Source organism: Plectrocnemia conspersa, unplaced genomic scaffold (assembly GCF_051122295.1).
Source record: "Plectrocnemia conspersa isolate PC_06_02 unplaced genomic scaffold, ASM5112229v1 ptg000012l, whole genome shotgun sequence".
In the NCBI taxonomy this organism is placed as follows: domain Eukaryota; kingdom Metazoa; phylum Arthropoda; class Insecta; order Trichoptera; family Polycentropodidae; genus Plectrocnemia; species Plectrocnemia conspersa.
In genome coordinates this window covers 7154563-7167128 of record NW_028277176.1, presented here as the reverse complement: position 1 = coordinate 7167128, position 12566 = coordinate 7154563, and the positions used below count along the sequence as shown (strand labels likewise).

The following is a 12566-nucleotide window of genomic DNA, read 5'->3' as shown; positions in this document are numbered from 1 at the left end:
CAGGTATAAATCGGGGTTAAATTTTTTTGTGTATTTCGCGGTTTCTGTGAAAGAAAATTCAATTACTTTCTTTATTTTAAATTTTACATAGGAAATGATTTTTTTTTAAATTTGTAAACTTATGTAATAGAACAATTACTGATACTTTCAGTATTTATTTATTTTCTATTCACTTAAAAAAATAGTGACTTTTTAAAAGTCTGTATTTTTGCGACTATTTATAAAACGGTTTGTCTGAATTATGCATAGTTTTTTTTTATTGTATTGAAAGTTTATATTTACATTTTGTGATATCGATATGCTGATATGCTGAAAATACATATACATGTTTTAAAATATAGTTAGTTCGCTTCGAATATGCATCTTGATTCCGTTTTGTTAAGCTTTTACGTTCTAGTGTATATTATACAAATCTTGATAGTGTATCGTCAAGGGTTTTCAATGTTTTTCTTTATTCGTGTTTTATGTTTGAAACATCAAATCAGCTCTGACTGCATTTTCGAGTCGTGCATTCGTCGAATATTTTGCTCGATTTCATCTCTCACGTCATATTCTTCAGCTTTCATCTCGGGCGCGCACATAAAACACGGCTTCCCAACATTTCTCTTGCTCGTTAAATATTTCATAATATCATTTTCTGGAAGAGAATGTGATTGCGCACACTAAAACGGTCCCATTGTGTTCATATTTTTATTCCCTCGCGCGCGGCGAATTTTTGCTTTTACGGTTTACGGCTATTATGCCCTCTGCGGGAATATTTTACACTCGCACGTCTCGCAAATTTCAAATATGTGATGTATGCACGTACAGTAAAAGGCATACGTGTATTGCAGGTTCTTGTACAATGGGTCATATTGTAAAATCGCGAACCAATCGGGATACGACCGTCACAGGCGAAGCTTTTGATTTATTATCCGATCGGTTAACCTTTTCATGCGCGAGCAATAATAAGTCATTTTTATTTCAGTACTATAAACACAATCACAGTCGCTTAGAGCAGTGGTGTCCAACCAAAGTGGTTTACTGGGCCAAAATCAAAAATAAAAATACACTGGGTCGAACATATTTATTTAAACAAAACATAACATTTATAATACAACAATACAACAAAACATAACATTTTTCATAGAGATGTGTAAGTTGTTTTTCAATGTTCTCTTTATCTGTAAGGAAACGTAAATTCCACAGCCATTGTTCATCATATAGTAATTCAGTAAAATTTTGCTCATTAACCATCGAATTTTTGAGTAAAAATGTAAACCATTGTACTCTTAAGAATATCTGACGATGCATAAAATAATTGTTTTTTATTGCAATGGCAAATGAAATGCTCCGAAGATTTCGAGTTTTCTGTTATGGCATCTCTATGCTCAAGAATTAATTTACCAAGCTCCCATATTCTTGCCGATCATTGAAGCTGCGCCATCTGTGATGATCCCAGTTAGATTTGTTATTTTCAGTCCATGGTCATTAGGGTTCTCAATCATTCGATTTTCAACTATATGAATATTTGAATAATTGATCGAGTATTCGTAAAATATTCGTTTATACTATCTCAAATGAAATTTGAAAAAATCTTAGAATGAAACAATTCGTATACTAGAGCAACACAGGTAGTCGTTTTATCGTTCAATATACCCGAGTGACTAGTGCCGCTCCAAAATTCATGGTCTTGTGCGAGACATGAGACGCTTCTTCTCAACAACAAAAAAATATTTTACACCTTCGAAAAACATTTCTGAGTAGATTGCTTATCGGCTGTATCTATTATGACCGAAATTCGCAGAAATCGTTCGTTGAACAAAACAAAATATTGGAAATGCCCACCAATGCAGCTTTATTTATTAATTAATTGCATTGATTGCAATGCTCAAAAAGTAAGCTTTTGTTCTTGATAAAATTTCGCGCATGCTTCGCGTTAGTATTTTACAGAAAAGTGCCGTTCAGCATCCTTTTCTCTTATAGTGCGGTCGCCCATCCTGAACGAAATAATTGTGACGTTTTAAATTGAATTCCCAACTTTCGACTGCGAAAAAGAAAGTTACGTCCGCGATTTAACGGCCGTAATGTCTCCCCAGGTGGTCGTTGTCTGCACTTTGAATTATATAACAGTCAAATGTGTCTTCGCATCCAGACGTCTTATGTCTATGACCTTTGGGGGGTTAACGCTCATTCTGAACCCCCCATTGTCATGAACGTCCTTCCTCGCGCGCTTGATATGCGTCAATCAATTGATGCACTATAAGCGTTTATATTAAATTCAATCGAAGTCCCATAAATATTTTATTACGCTCCCCTCGCGCGTCTGGGTTCTAAATTTGCATCCATATTAAATTTCAGAATGCATTTAAAGCGCTCTTTTTCTCCTTTGTTTTCGCTAGAAGGAAAATGCTAATTTATTTTTTGTTATTGCAGGCGCCGATGCCCTTCTACGCTGGAGACCCCAACAGATTCCCGACGTGGCAGGCGGATCCGTCACAAGGTTTGTGTTAGTTGTGTCATAATATCATTTCGCATATCATCCGACAAATCGGAGCTTGATTTTTTAATTGTTTTTTACAGGTTGGCAAAATCAGTTCATTCAGCAGTTGCCCCCGCAAGCCGGACAAACGTCTCTAGATTATCCATCCAATCACGCAGCCGGATATTCCAATTCCACACATTTATACCAAACGACTCCGACGTATACGGTCCAGAACATAGTTCCAAATGCGTTCGATAGCACGGCTACTGCGTTCTACCCGCAGAACACCCCCGTGCAGCTCTTGCAGGCGCAGAGACCGCCTTCCAACGCATCGAGGAGCGGCTACACTCACTCTTCAGCGCCGCCGCCTTCGGCTTCGCCTTCAGCTCCGACGGCAGCCCAGAACAACGGCTTACGTAACGGTACTGCCCAATACACAAACGATTACCAACACAATCAGAGCTTCACGCCGCAACCGGCCACCACCCCGACGTCTTTAGAACCGCCTCCCCATTCCAGACCAGCTTCAGTGGGCAGCAACGGTCCGTATCAAAACGGACAGGGAACAGCAGTCTATAGCCACGCTGGATCGTTACCAAGCGCTATGACTCCCCAGTCGACTCCGCTCTACACCCAATCTCCAGCTGCCTTCGCGCCAAACTCGGGCTGCGCGCCCGCCGGGTACAACACTCCGCCCGTCAGCACCGCCGGAACCCAAGGCGATTCCAACTACTCTCCGATCAACGGAGGGTCGCAGAGCGATAGGAACCCTTCCAATCGACAGATCCACAGCAACCAGGTGAGCAACCAGACCTCGCTGAACAATCAGCAGTCGGGAAACGCCTCGCCTGGGTACCTGCAGGCGAGCAGCGGTCCGCAGCAAGCCTCACTCAACTGTAGCGGGTACCCAGGCGCATATAGCGGACCTGGACAACAACCGAACTGGTCGTGGAACCAACGCAACGACCCTTCAGAACAGCAGATCTTCTCCCAAGCCGACCGAGTCAATCTCAACTCGAGGCTCAAAACAATGATCCTGAACAAACAGTCCAACGTTCACGACAACGGAAACGCAACGCCGCCCGACAAGGGGCAGCCTCCCGGTCATACGGCTCCGTCCATCGAAGAACCCAGATCGAGACCGGCGTCAGTGAACGAATCCCAACAACCTACCGGTCATTTTTTATTGCATAGCCACCACCTTCGAGATAATTATCACGCGGACCCGGCTGCTTATCGCGGGTCTGGTAATTATACACAAAACGCTCAGAACTTCAATCCTGTTCTGGGCGATTTCGGAGGTGGTGGCCATCTAGTCTGGGAGGGAGGTACGAATAATAGATCTCAAAACAAACAACCGACGCCAAATTTTACAACACCTACGACGCCCAGCGGAACCGGCGCCGCCGGACTGTCGCATTACAATGAAGATAGATCCAGATTTCAATCTGGATACGGAAGCGCTTCTTATGAAAATTTTATGAAATATGCTGAGATGTACGACGCCGAGAATTCAACTTACAACAACACGACGGATAGTAAGGATTTTCAGAATAAGATGACTATTGGACCAGTATCTGAGATGAACCAGCAGAATATATCGGCGTGTAGAGACGTTAACGCGCCGATGAACCATCCCACGAATACCATGGATAAATTCAAAAGCAATACGGCACTCCTTGTTCCTAAACTGGAAACGGTAGATCCGTATCCGTACGGAATGAGCGATAAGAAGATTGAGCATTCGAATCAAAATCGATATGCGCCACCGCCAGCGCAACAGTCTTTTCAAAAGATGCAACCGCCGCCAATGTCATTTCAGCAAGATCCTTACAAAAATCATCCGATAACGTCACAGAACAATAATCGATCTCAAAATGTATTGCCTCCGATATCGACGATCAAACAAGAGGTGTTTCAACACAAACATTTTCAGCAAAATGAGGTGCCTTATAATCAGATGGATACTTATCAAAACGAAAGGAAAAAATCGCCAACGTTTGATCAAAACTATAACTTAAGCCATAAGCAATACGCCGATCCTGCGTCCGACGCATCTAAGCCAAAGAACAACAGTGCAGAAAAGAGTCCTCCTTGTTCAAAAGCCGCACAATCATATTACGTCGAACAAATCAAATCTGAGGATTCGCCTCCGGGCCACAAGATATACAAAAGCTTCAACTTTGGAATCGTGAAACCGGAGCAAACGCCTTACGTTTACGCCGGTGACGGAGGACCGGCTTCGTTCAAGAACGAAATAGGCTACTCTTGCTGTCGACAAGGTTCCACTAAAAAACCGCCGCCAGAGCATCTCAGAGACGGCGCGTGCATGGGCCTACAAACCAAAGATGAAATCATAGAAGAGGATCCAGATGCAGCCAAAAAAACTGATAAACCTTCTACGCCCCAATCTAAAATAACCAACTTTGGCATCAACAACGTAGACGCTTCGGAAGACAAGGCGAAAACGCCGGATATAAAAGTAGAGAGCCCCGTTTCTAAGGAGATACAGGACAATCTGGATAGACTGAAAAACAATTGCAGAACGGAAGTGCCTGAATGCAACTGCTTCACAGCCGATAAGAATCCACCGGAACCGGGAAGTTATTACACCCATTTAGGTATGAATCAATTTTTTGCTACAAAGATAAAATAACCTGATTTATATATACTGTATACGTATCATTTATGTGCTGATTGTTTTTTACGTAGATTTTGATATACACACTATTACATATCACAACTTCCAATTCAGACTCTTACTATTAATTTTCCTTAAACAAAACTTTTATTTATATATGTTTTTGAAGACACAATAACTGCCATAGTTTGAATAAAATTTCCGCTTAACTATTAAGTTAGTAAGCTTGATCCGCAATCTTGTTAAAGTTCAAAAGTATTCTAAAATATTAAAAAATATCCTTTTACAGGTAAAAATCTACCTGATTTTTTTTGTAATAACTGATTTTGCTTTTTTATAGTTTATGGAAAATATGATATGGTTTATTATAGAAAATTTTCAATTGGTTTTCAAAAAATATTATTTTTGTAGTGATGTAGAGGGTTTATTACTGGTATGTTTTTTTTACTTTAGTCAATTTTATCATTTATTATGGTTATTTTATCATCACTGAAAAAATTGAAAATTGTGCAATACTATTAACAAAAAGCTCGTATTTTTCGGGTCAACATCGGTCAAAATATAAGCGGCCAGAATAAATATTAGATGGTTTAAATTTATATTAAATGGTAAGAATAATTTTGACAGATGATCAGAATAATTTTTTACAGCCAGTATTTATTACAGTTTTTTGGTCAGTATTTATATTATATGATCTGTATTTTAATCTCAAGGTCAGTCTTATGTTGACAGATGGTCAGCATAATATTACATGGTCATTATCAATGTGTTTTAGGGCCAATTTATTTGGTTGGACTCGCAACATTGTCAGATGTCAACACAACAATCCAAGCGTGCTCGCTGCCGTCTGGTTACCTTACTATAATTGTATACTAGAGTCGGTATTCATAGTCACTTGCATCGAATTTAGACCTGCTGGTGGTTGATAAATTTGCACTTTCCGCTCATAATTTTACGCTTCGCACACAGTTGATTTTTTGTTGGTAGTTGTAACTCACAACTCATTATTTTTATTTATCGCTATTTTATTAGTGAATTTTAAGCGTTTTAAGTAATCAGATAAGAATCAATATTATTTTTGTATATAAATCAGGTTACATTTTTTTTATATTCGATATGAATATTAGTATTTTTATACTATTTATCGACGTTTTAGGCGCTGCTTCTAGTTTAGTAGAACTACGAAAAGAATTAGAAGCACGGACAGGCTTGACTGGCAAAGAATTGCGAATCGAAAAAGTGTGTTACACCGGAAAAGAAGGAAAGACTACGCAGGGCTGTCCAATGGCAAAATGGGTATGTATCATATCATTCTAATGCATGGATTTTTGTATTTTGATATACAGTAATGATAGTGTGTTTTTTTAGGTAATAAGACGTTCTGGTTATTCTGAAAAGGTTCTTGTGATTGTTAAGTTTAGAAACGGGCATAAATGTCCAACAGCTTGGATTGTCGTGTGTCTTGTTGCATGGGAAGGTGTGCCGTCTTCTGAAGCAGATTTGGATTATAGTATTTTGACACATAAATTAAATCGGTACGGTTTGCCGACCACAAGGCGTTGTGCCACAAATGAGAATAGAACTTGTGCATGCCAAGGTAAGTATTTGGAGTGGTTTTGTACTAAGTCTAAATACGATAGATGGCGATATCTATAAGTGAACGTATCGTTGTAGGTCTCGATCCAGAAACGTGCGGAGCCTCCTTCAGCTTCGGCTGCTCGTGGTCCATGTACTATAACGGATGCAAATACGCCCGCTCGAAAACGGTCAGAAAATTCCGACTGTCTGTGAAAACCGAAGAGACTGAAATCGAAGAGCGCATGCACATGCTGGCGACGCTTCTGAGTCCCCTCTATATGAATTTGGCTCCTAAAGCTTTTGAAAATCAATGCCAGTTCGAAAAGGATGCTTCGGAATGCAGACTCGGATTCAAGACAGGCAGGCCGTTTTCAGGTTTGTTATACAGGGAAACGTATTAATAACTAACTAGTTTTAGTATACGTATATATTATTTCTTACCTGGATTCGCCCACGTTTTACTCCTAGTTGAAGCCCCTTGAAGCAGAAAGCTAGTCAGGATCATTATCTCAATCATTTATGTGTACAATATCTTGACAATCAACTACGCTTCTTTGTATCCAAATTCCTCAGTGGCGTAATAGTTAGTTTGAACTTGGAATCAGAGAATATAAGAATCAAATTGGATAACTGATAAGCTTATGCTCAGTTCATAATCATAATGACAATTATATTTCTTTGTGGGTTATGGTTTTTTATAATTAATTTATTGCTGTTTATACAGGTGTAACTGCTTGCTTCGATTTCTGCGCACATTCACATCGAGACTTACACAATATGAACAACGGATGTACAGCTGTTGTAACACTCGCTAGACATCGATCTCTCGGCAAGCCTTCAGACGAACAGTTACACGTGTTACCATTGTACGTGATGGATACAACCGATGAGTTCGGTTCGAAGGAAGGCCAAGACGAGAAGATCAAGTCCGGAGCACTTGAAATATTCGATAAGTGAGTGGCCTGTAAAAATCGTCTATCATTTTTATCACATAATGATATACTTGAACCTATCGACGATTATGATATACTTAATGCTTGATTTTAATTTTAGATATCCGTGCGAAGTCAGAGTGAGGTCTGTTCCATTACAGCCTTGCAGACGTCACGGAAAAAAACGGAAAGAAGACGAAGCCAACGATGCAAACCCTGGAAATCAAACGCCAGGTCCGATCGCCAATCAAACGGCAAACGCTAAGAACAGGCCGACGAACAATCAAAGAATAGCGCAGAACCAACACATGGAAATCGCCAGGAACATGAACACCAATCCGAGTCCTCGCTCGCATAACAGCGTTTCTCCGATACGCTCGCAGACGCCGCTGAACCAGCCCGGTGGCAACTTAACGTCCGGTTTCGCAAACTCGGCGCCGCATTACAACTCGGCTTTTGCGAATCCCAATGTATTAAACCACGCGTCAGCCGCCAGTCTATTGAATCCAAATCTGACAAACCCGACTTTGTTAGATATGGCTTCGATGATTGACAATTTCACTGATGCACAATTGCAAAGTAACCACATATCTAGTACTGTGTTAGATTCTCCATACAACGCCTACGACACAAGTTACAATCACAATTTGCATCACCAAAACTCTATATACGCCACAACACACCCTCATCACACACTCATCGATCATTCAGGGAACAATACGCCTCATCAAATACCCGTCGGAAACATTCCGCCGGATCCTGTTAAACGACAGCAACCTAATCCCGGTTATAACGTACCTAATCTCCCTAGTGTGCCGAATCATCAATGGTCCGATTATAATACTCCCGAAGGCTTCATCAAAGAAGATCCTGATTCGACGACCGCTAATCTCAATGCTGCGTCAAATAATTACAGTCCAGATTCGGTGAGAACTACGGGAACTCCCTTATCTAACAGCGGTAGAGCTTCCGTTACAGATCCTTCTACTGAATCCAATAACGATAATCTAAATAAGTGCGACGATATGTCTCCACCTAAAATCAATAATAGGATTTATGATGAATCTTTAAAACCGATGGATAACTCGTCGAATAATCAATGTTTAGATTACGACATGTCTAAGTCGCACAATTTAGATCACAATTCTAAACTACCCAGCATGACTGAAATACATCCTCAAAACAAGTTTATGAATAAGTTTAGCGTTGAAAATATTAGTAATAAAGGTAATTTTATGCCGTACAATATCAAAGATCAAGGAAGCGAACATCAGAAGCACGGATGGCGAACTCCCGAGAAGGCTTCTACGCCTTGTTGGGACAATTCCACTCCAACGTCTCATAATAAATCTTGGACTTCTAGCAATCCGTCGACGCCTACTTATAATTCGACCAGTAAAAGCTGGGAGCAGACTAGTCCCCTTACGCCCATTTCGAATAAATCGTGGGAATCGAATAACCCGATCACTCCTGGTGCTAATGAAAATTCGTTATTTAGAGTTCCTAAAGCTAGACCACCGTCCAGATCCCAACACAATGTACCGAGTTCGCCGGAAAATTCAGAAACGTTTTTAAAACCGTTTCCGCCATCGGATAAAGTAGCTACTAATCAGGGTTTTGAAAATAGAGCTTCTTACGATAACAGAAACGTTAATCATAATTCACATCATCAAAATTATACTATTTCTCATGATGATTCTAGTCAAATGGTTCCCAAGTCCAACCCTAGCGATTATCCGGCTAATAATTACCCGGCAATCAACCAGAATGCTTATGCAGCTCAACAGCATCCGATGCAAGGTTATGCAAATTATCCACAAGTAACTAATGCGTATCCGTTCACGCCGAATCCTTACGGTCATTTCAATCCTTATGAAAATTCTTATAACGATTACAATCTAGCATATTACAACGCCGAAAAGTACAAGAGGGAGGAATTTTTACGTAATTCTCATTATTGCAACTCGTACGGATATCAAAACTATCCGAATTTTCCTCCGAACTTCTATCAGAATCCGAGCGCAAACTGGTGTCAATCTTCGCCCAATTGGTGCTTATATCCGCCGCCGTTTTCTATACCGTATCCGCCTGAGCCTCCAAAGTCGGAACCGATTGGTGAAGTGACCGATTTTGTCGATAATTTAGAGTGTTTCAAAGACAGCCAAATGGGAGGAGTAGCGATCGCTTTAGGGCATGGCAGTGTGTTATTTGAATGTGCTAAACATGAGATGCACGCTACCACGGCCTTGAAGAATCCGAATCGCTTGAATCCTACTCGCATTTCGCTAGTGTTCTATCAACACAGAAACCTCAACAGACCGAGGCACGGTCTCGAGGAATGGGAGGAAAAGATGAGGCTCAAAAAATTAGGTATAACGGCCACCGCGACCAGTACCGCTCCGACGATTACGACGCCGACCAGCGTGCCGGCTTCGCCCGATACGATTCAAACACCGAATAATAAAAAAGATTCAGAAGAGATTCCCGGTGGTTATAGTTCGTTTGCGGCACTAGTAGACGCGACGTCCAAAAACAGCAAACAGATCATGATGAGAGCGTCCACTTTAACGACCATGTCGTGGACTACTCTGTTCCCGATGCATCCGTGCATGGTTACGGGACCGTATCAGGAATCGGGCGCCTGACAAAAAAGTAACGCGGTCCCCGAAAAGGCCGCGAGTCAAGTCTCCGCCGACTTTCCCAATCCTATAACGTCTCAATAAATCTTAAAATATTTTCATACCGACTGTTTGTTAGATATTTCAAGATAGGTTTACACGCGTCAAACGTTATGTAAATATCTCGTTGATCAATCATTCCAGCTAGCCTATTTAGCGAATGGCAGTAGATTCACATGGTGTCCGTGTGCGTAATCAATAATTAAACGTACGTGTAGAGTTGGCCAAAATTGAGAGACTAAGCTGAAGAGTATATATATTTATACATATATATGTGTATATGTATATATATAAAATTAACTGAATCTAGGCTTTGCTAGATTTTCTCGGCGAATGTTTAATTTTATTAAGTATTAATACAAAAATGATCTCATATTCATATAACGCATCTAACCCAATCTAAAACTAAACCGAAAGTACAAAACATCACATTTCCAAAATGAGGAAAACTATGAAACGATGAAGATTAATTATTATGTATATTGAAACGATAAGGTGACCGATTCGGTTATGTTTTTATTTTATTTTTATTTTCTTATGACAATCGGCACATTGTATCAGGTATAGTGGATATTTTTCATTATGATCGTGTGCTGTATATTTAGTTACAATTTTTTTCAATTGAAAACGAGTGCTTTTACAATTAGATTTTTAAGAAAGTGTGTATTATTAGAGTTAGTAACTTATTTTGTACTTTTACGCTAATTTATACTTTCCATTCGATGAATGTATTTATAATTTTAACTATTTATTTTGGACAATTTTTAGTTTTAAGTAATTGTAACCAATGATTTTTTTATTGTATTTTAATGATAGATTTTCTTCGACGAAGAATGAAAAAACGTTCATTGTATTTATTTTGAATATTTTTTATACTATTTTTATAGGTGTCGTTTTTTATATATTATACTATAGCTTTTAAAAATATTTTAAGATGCTTTTTTTTAAGTTTGTTTAAATTAATACTCAAGGCAAGTATGAATCATTTAATTTCGATCAATAATTTATAAGGTATTAATTATGTTCTGTGCCATACCGGTTTGTATGGTGTTACCATATTATTTGTGATTCGAAAAAAAACACTAGTTATAAAATTCTGGTATGAATTGAAAGTTCAATCAACCAAAACAGTTCAGTATTTTATTTATACGTATTTATGTGTGCGTTCGACATATGATTACGTATACTTAACCAAAGTGATAAGCATTTTTAATCTTACGACATCGCTATTAGTATTTTTGTCAAATAGTGAGTCTCTATAATAGATATTGTTGAAATAATAATAATTAATGAAAAAATATTCATACACCGCCATTGATTTGATTCTAAAATTATATATCATATAAAATATTTTTGGTCCATTGTGTGAATAAAACGACGTTACGTATATACATATATATTATATGATATAAAACAAGATTTTTACCAAAATTGAAATTAAGTGTTAGTCTTATCAATATAGTTAACTATATTTTTAATACCCTGAGTGCGATTGAAAATTATATGTATTGAATATATAATAAAGATGATAAATATTCGCGAAACGTTTGATAACGACGATGATGAGAGAATGTCGAGACGCAACGGTGGTGAAAATAATAGTAACGTTTATTATAAATAACTCAATCATAATTTATATACGAGTATTGTTTTTCAAACACCAAATTCTCAACATTTTCTCGCGTAGTAGTAACATAAGTTGATTGTATAGACTAGGCGTTGCCAAAATATAACTATAACGGTAGGTAGAAATTTGTCAATCAAAAAATTAACGTTAAAATATCGAACGCCTACCAATATAAACTTATTTTTACAAAAGTATCTGTATTGTTTTAAAATTATGTCTTTGTCGCTCTTCTTACTTTTATCTTTTCGTAAATATATACATAATATTTATGTAACATATCAATTTTTTACAAATTAATTTATTATCAATTGTTTGGATATTACAATAATTATTGCTATCGGCAGCTACTTTATTTGTCTGACTCATGAATTGTACTCTTTGAAAGAAATAATGATGTTTTTTGTACATGGTGTTCGATTGTTTTGTGTCACTTTTTTATATGTTAACGATTGCAAACCCTTTTTTTAAATTTTTATGAATTTTTGATTCGTGAATTTTTTGTTGTGAAAATAAATATATCCTCGTAGAATTAAGTGTGAAGCCATCATGTTGGTTTTAGTGACCATATTTCAATATTTATTATTACTACCGTATATTATAAGCGATTATATTTAATTTTATTAAAGAAAAGAAAGAAAATATAAAA

General features: G+C 38.2%; 1 protein-coding gene across 14 annotated transcripts in view; it reads left to right on the top strand.

Annotated features, from left to right (window-relative positions):
- Window positions 1-12566, top strand: part of Tet (Ten-Eleven Translocation (TET) family protein) — a 186048-nt gene extending 173482 nt beyond the window's left edge. For 7 of the 14 annotated variants that reach the window (XM_088199114.1, XM_088199112.1, XM_088199110.1 and 4 more), the window contains 7 exons: window positions 2416-2482; window positions 2563-5085; window positions 6262-6401; window positions 6474-6702; window positions 6780-7058; window positions 7408-7636; window positions 7737-12566. In XM_088199114.1, the coding sequence (XP_088055240.1) occupies window positions 2416-2482; window positions 2563-5085; window positions 6262-6401; window positions 6474-6702; window positions 6780-7058; window positions 7408-7636; window positions 7737-10260 (5991 nt within the window). In that variant the 3' untranslated portion in view covers window positions 10261-12566. Of the gene's footprint in view, window positions 1-2415; window positions 2489-2562; window positions 5086-6261; window positions 6402-6473; window positions 6703-6779; window positions 7059-7407; window positions 7637-7736 lie in introns of all 14 variants that reach the window. The other 7 variants (XM_088199113.1, XM_088199111.1, XM_088199109.1 and 4 more) reach the window with 1 other exon arrangement.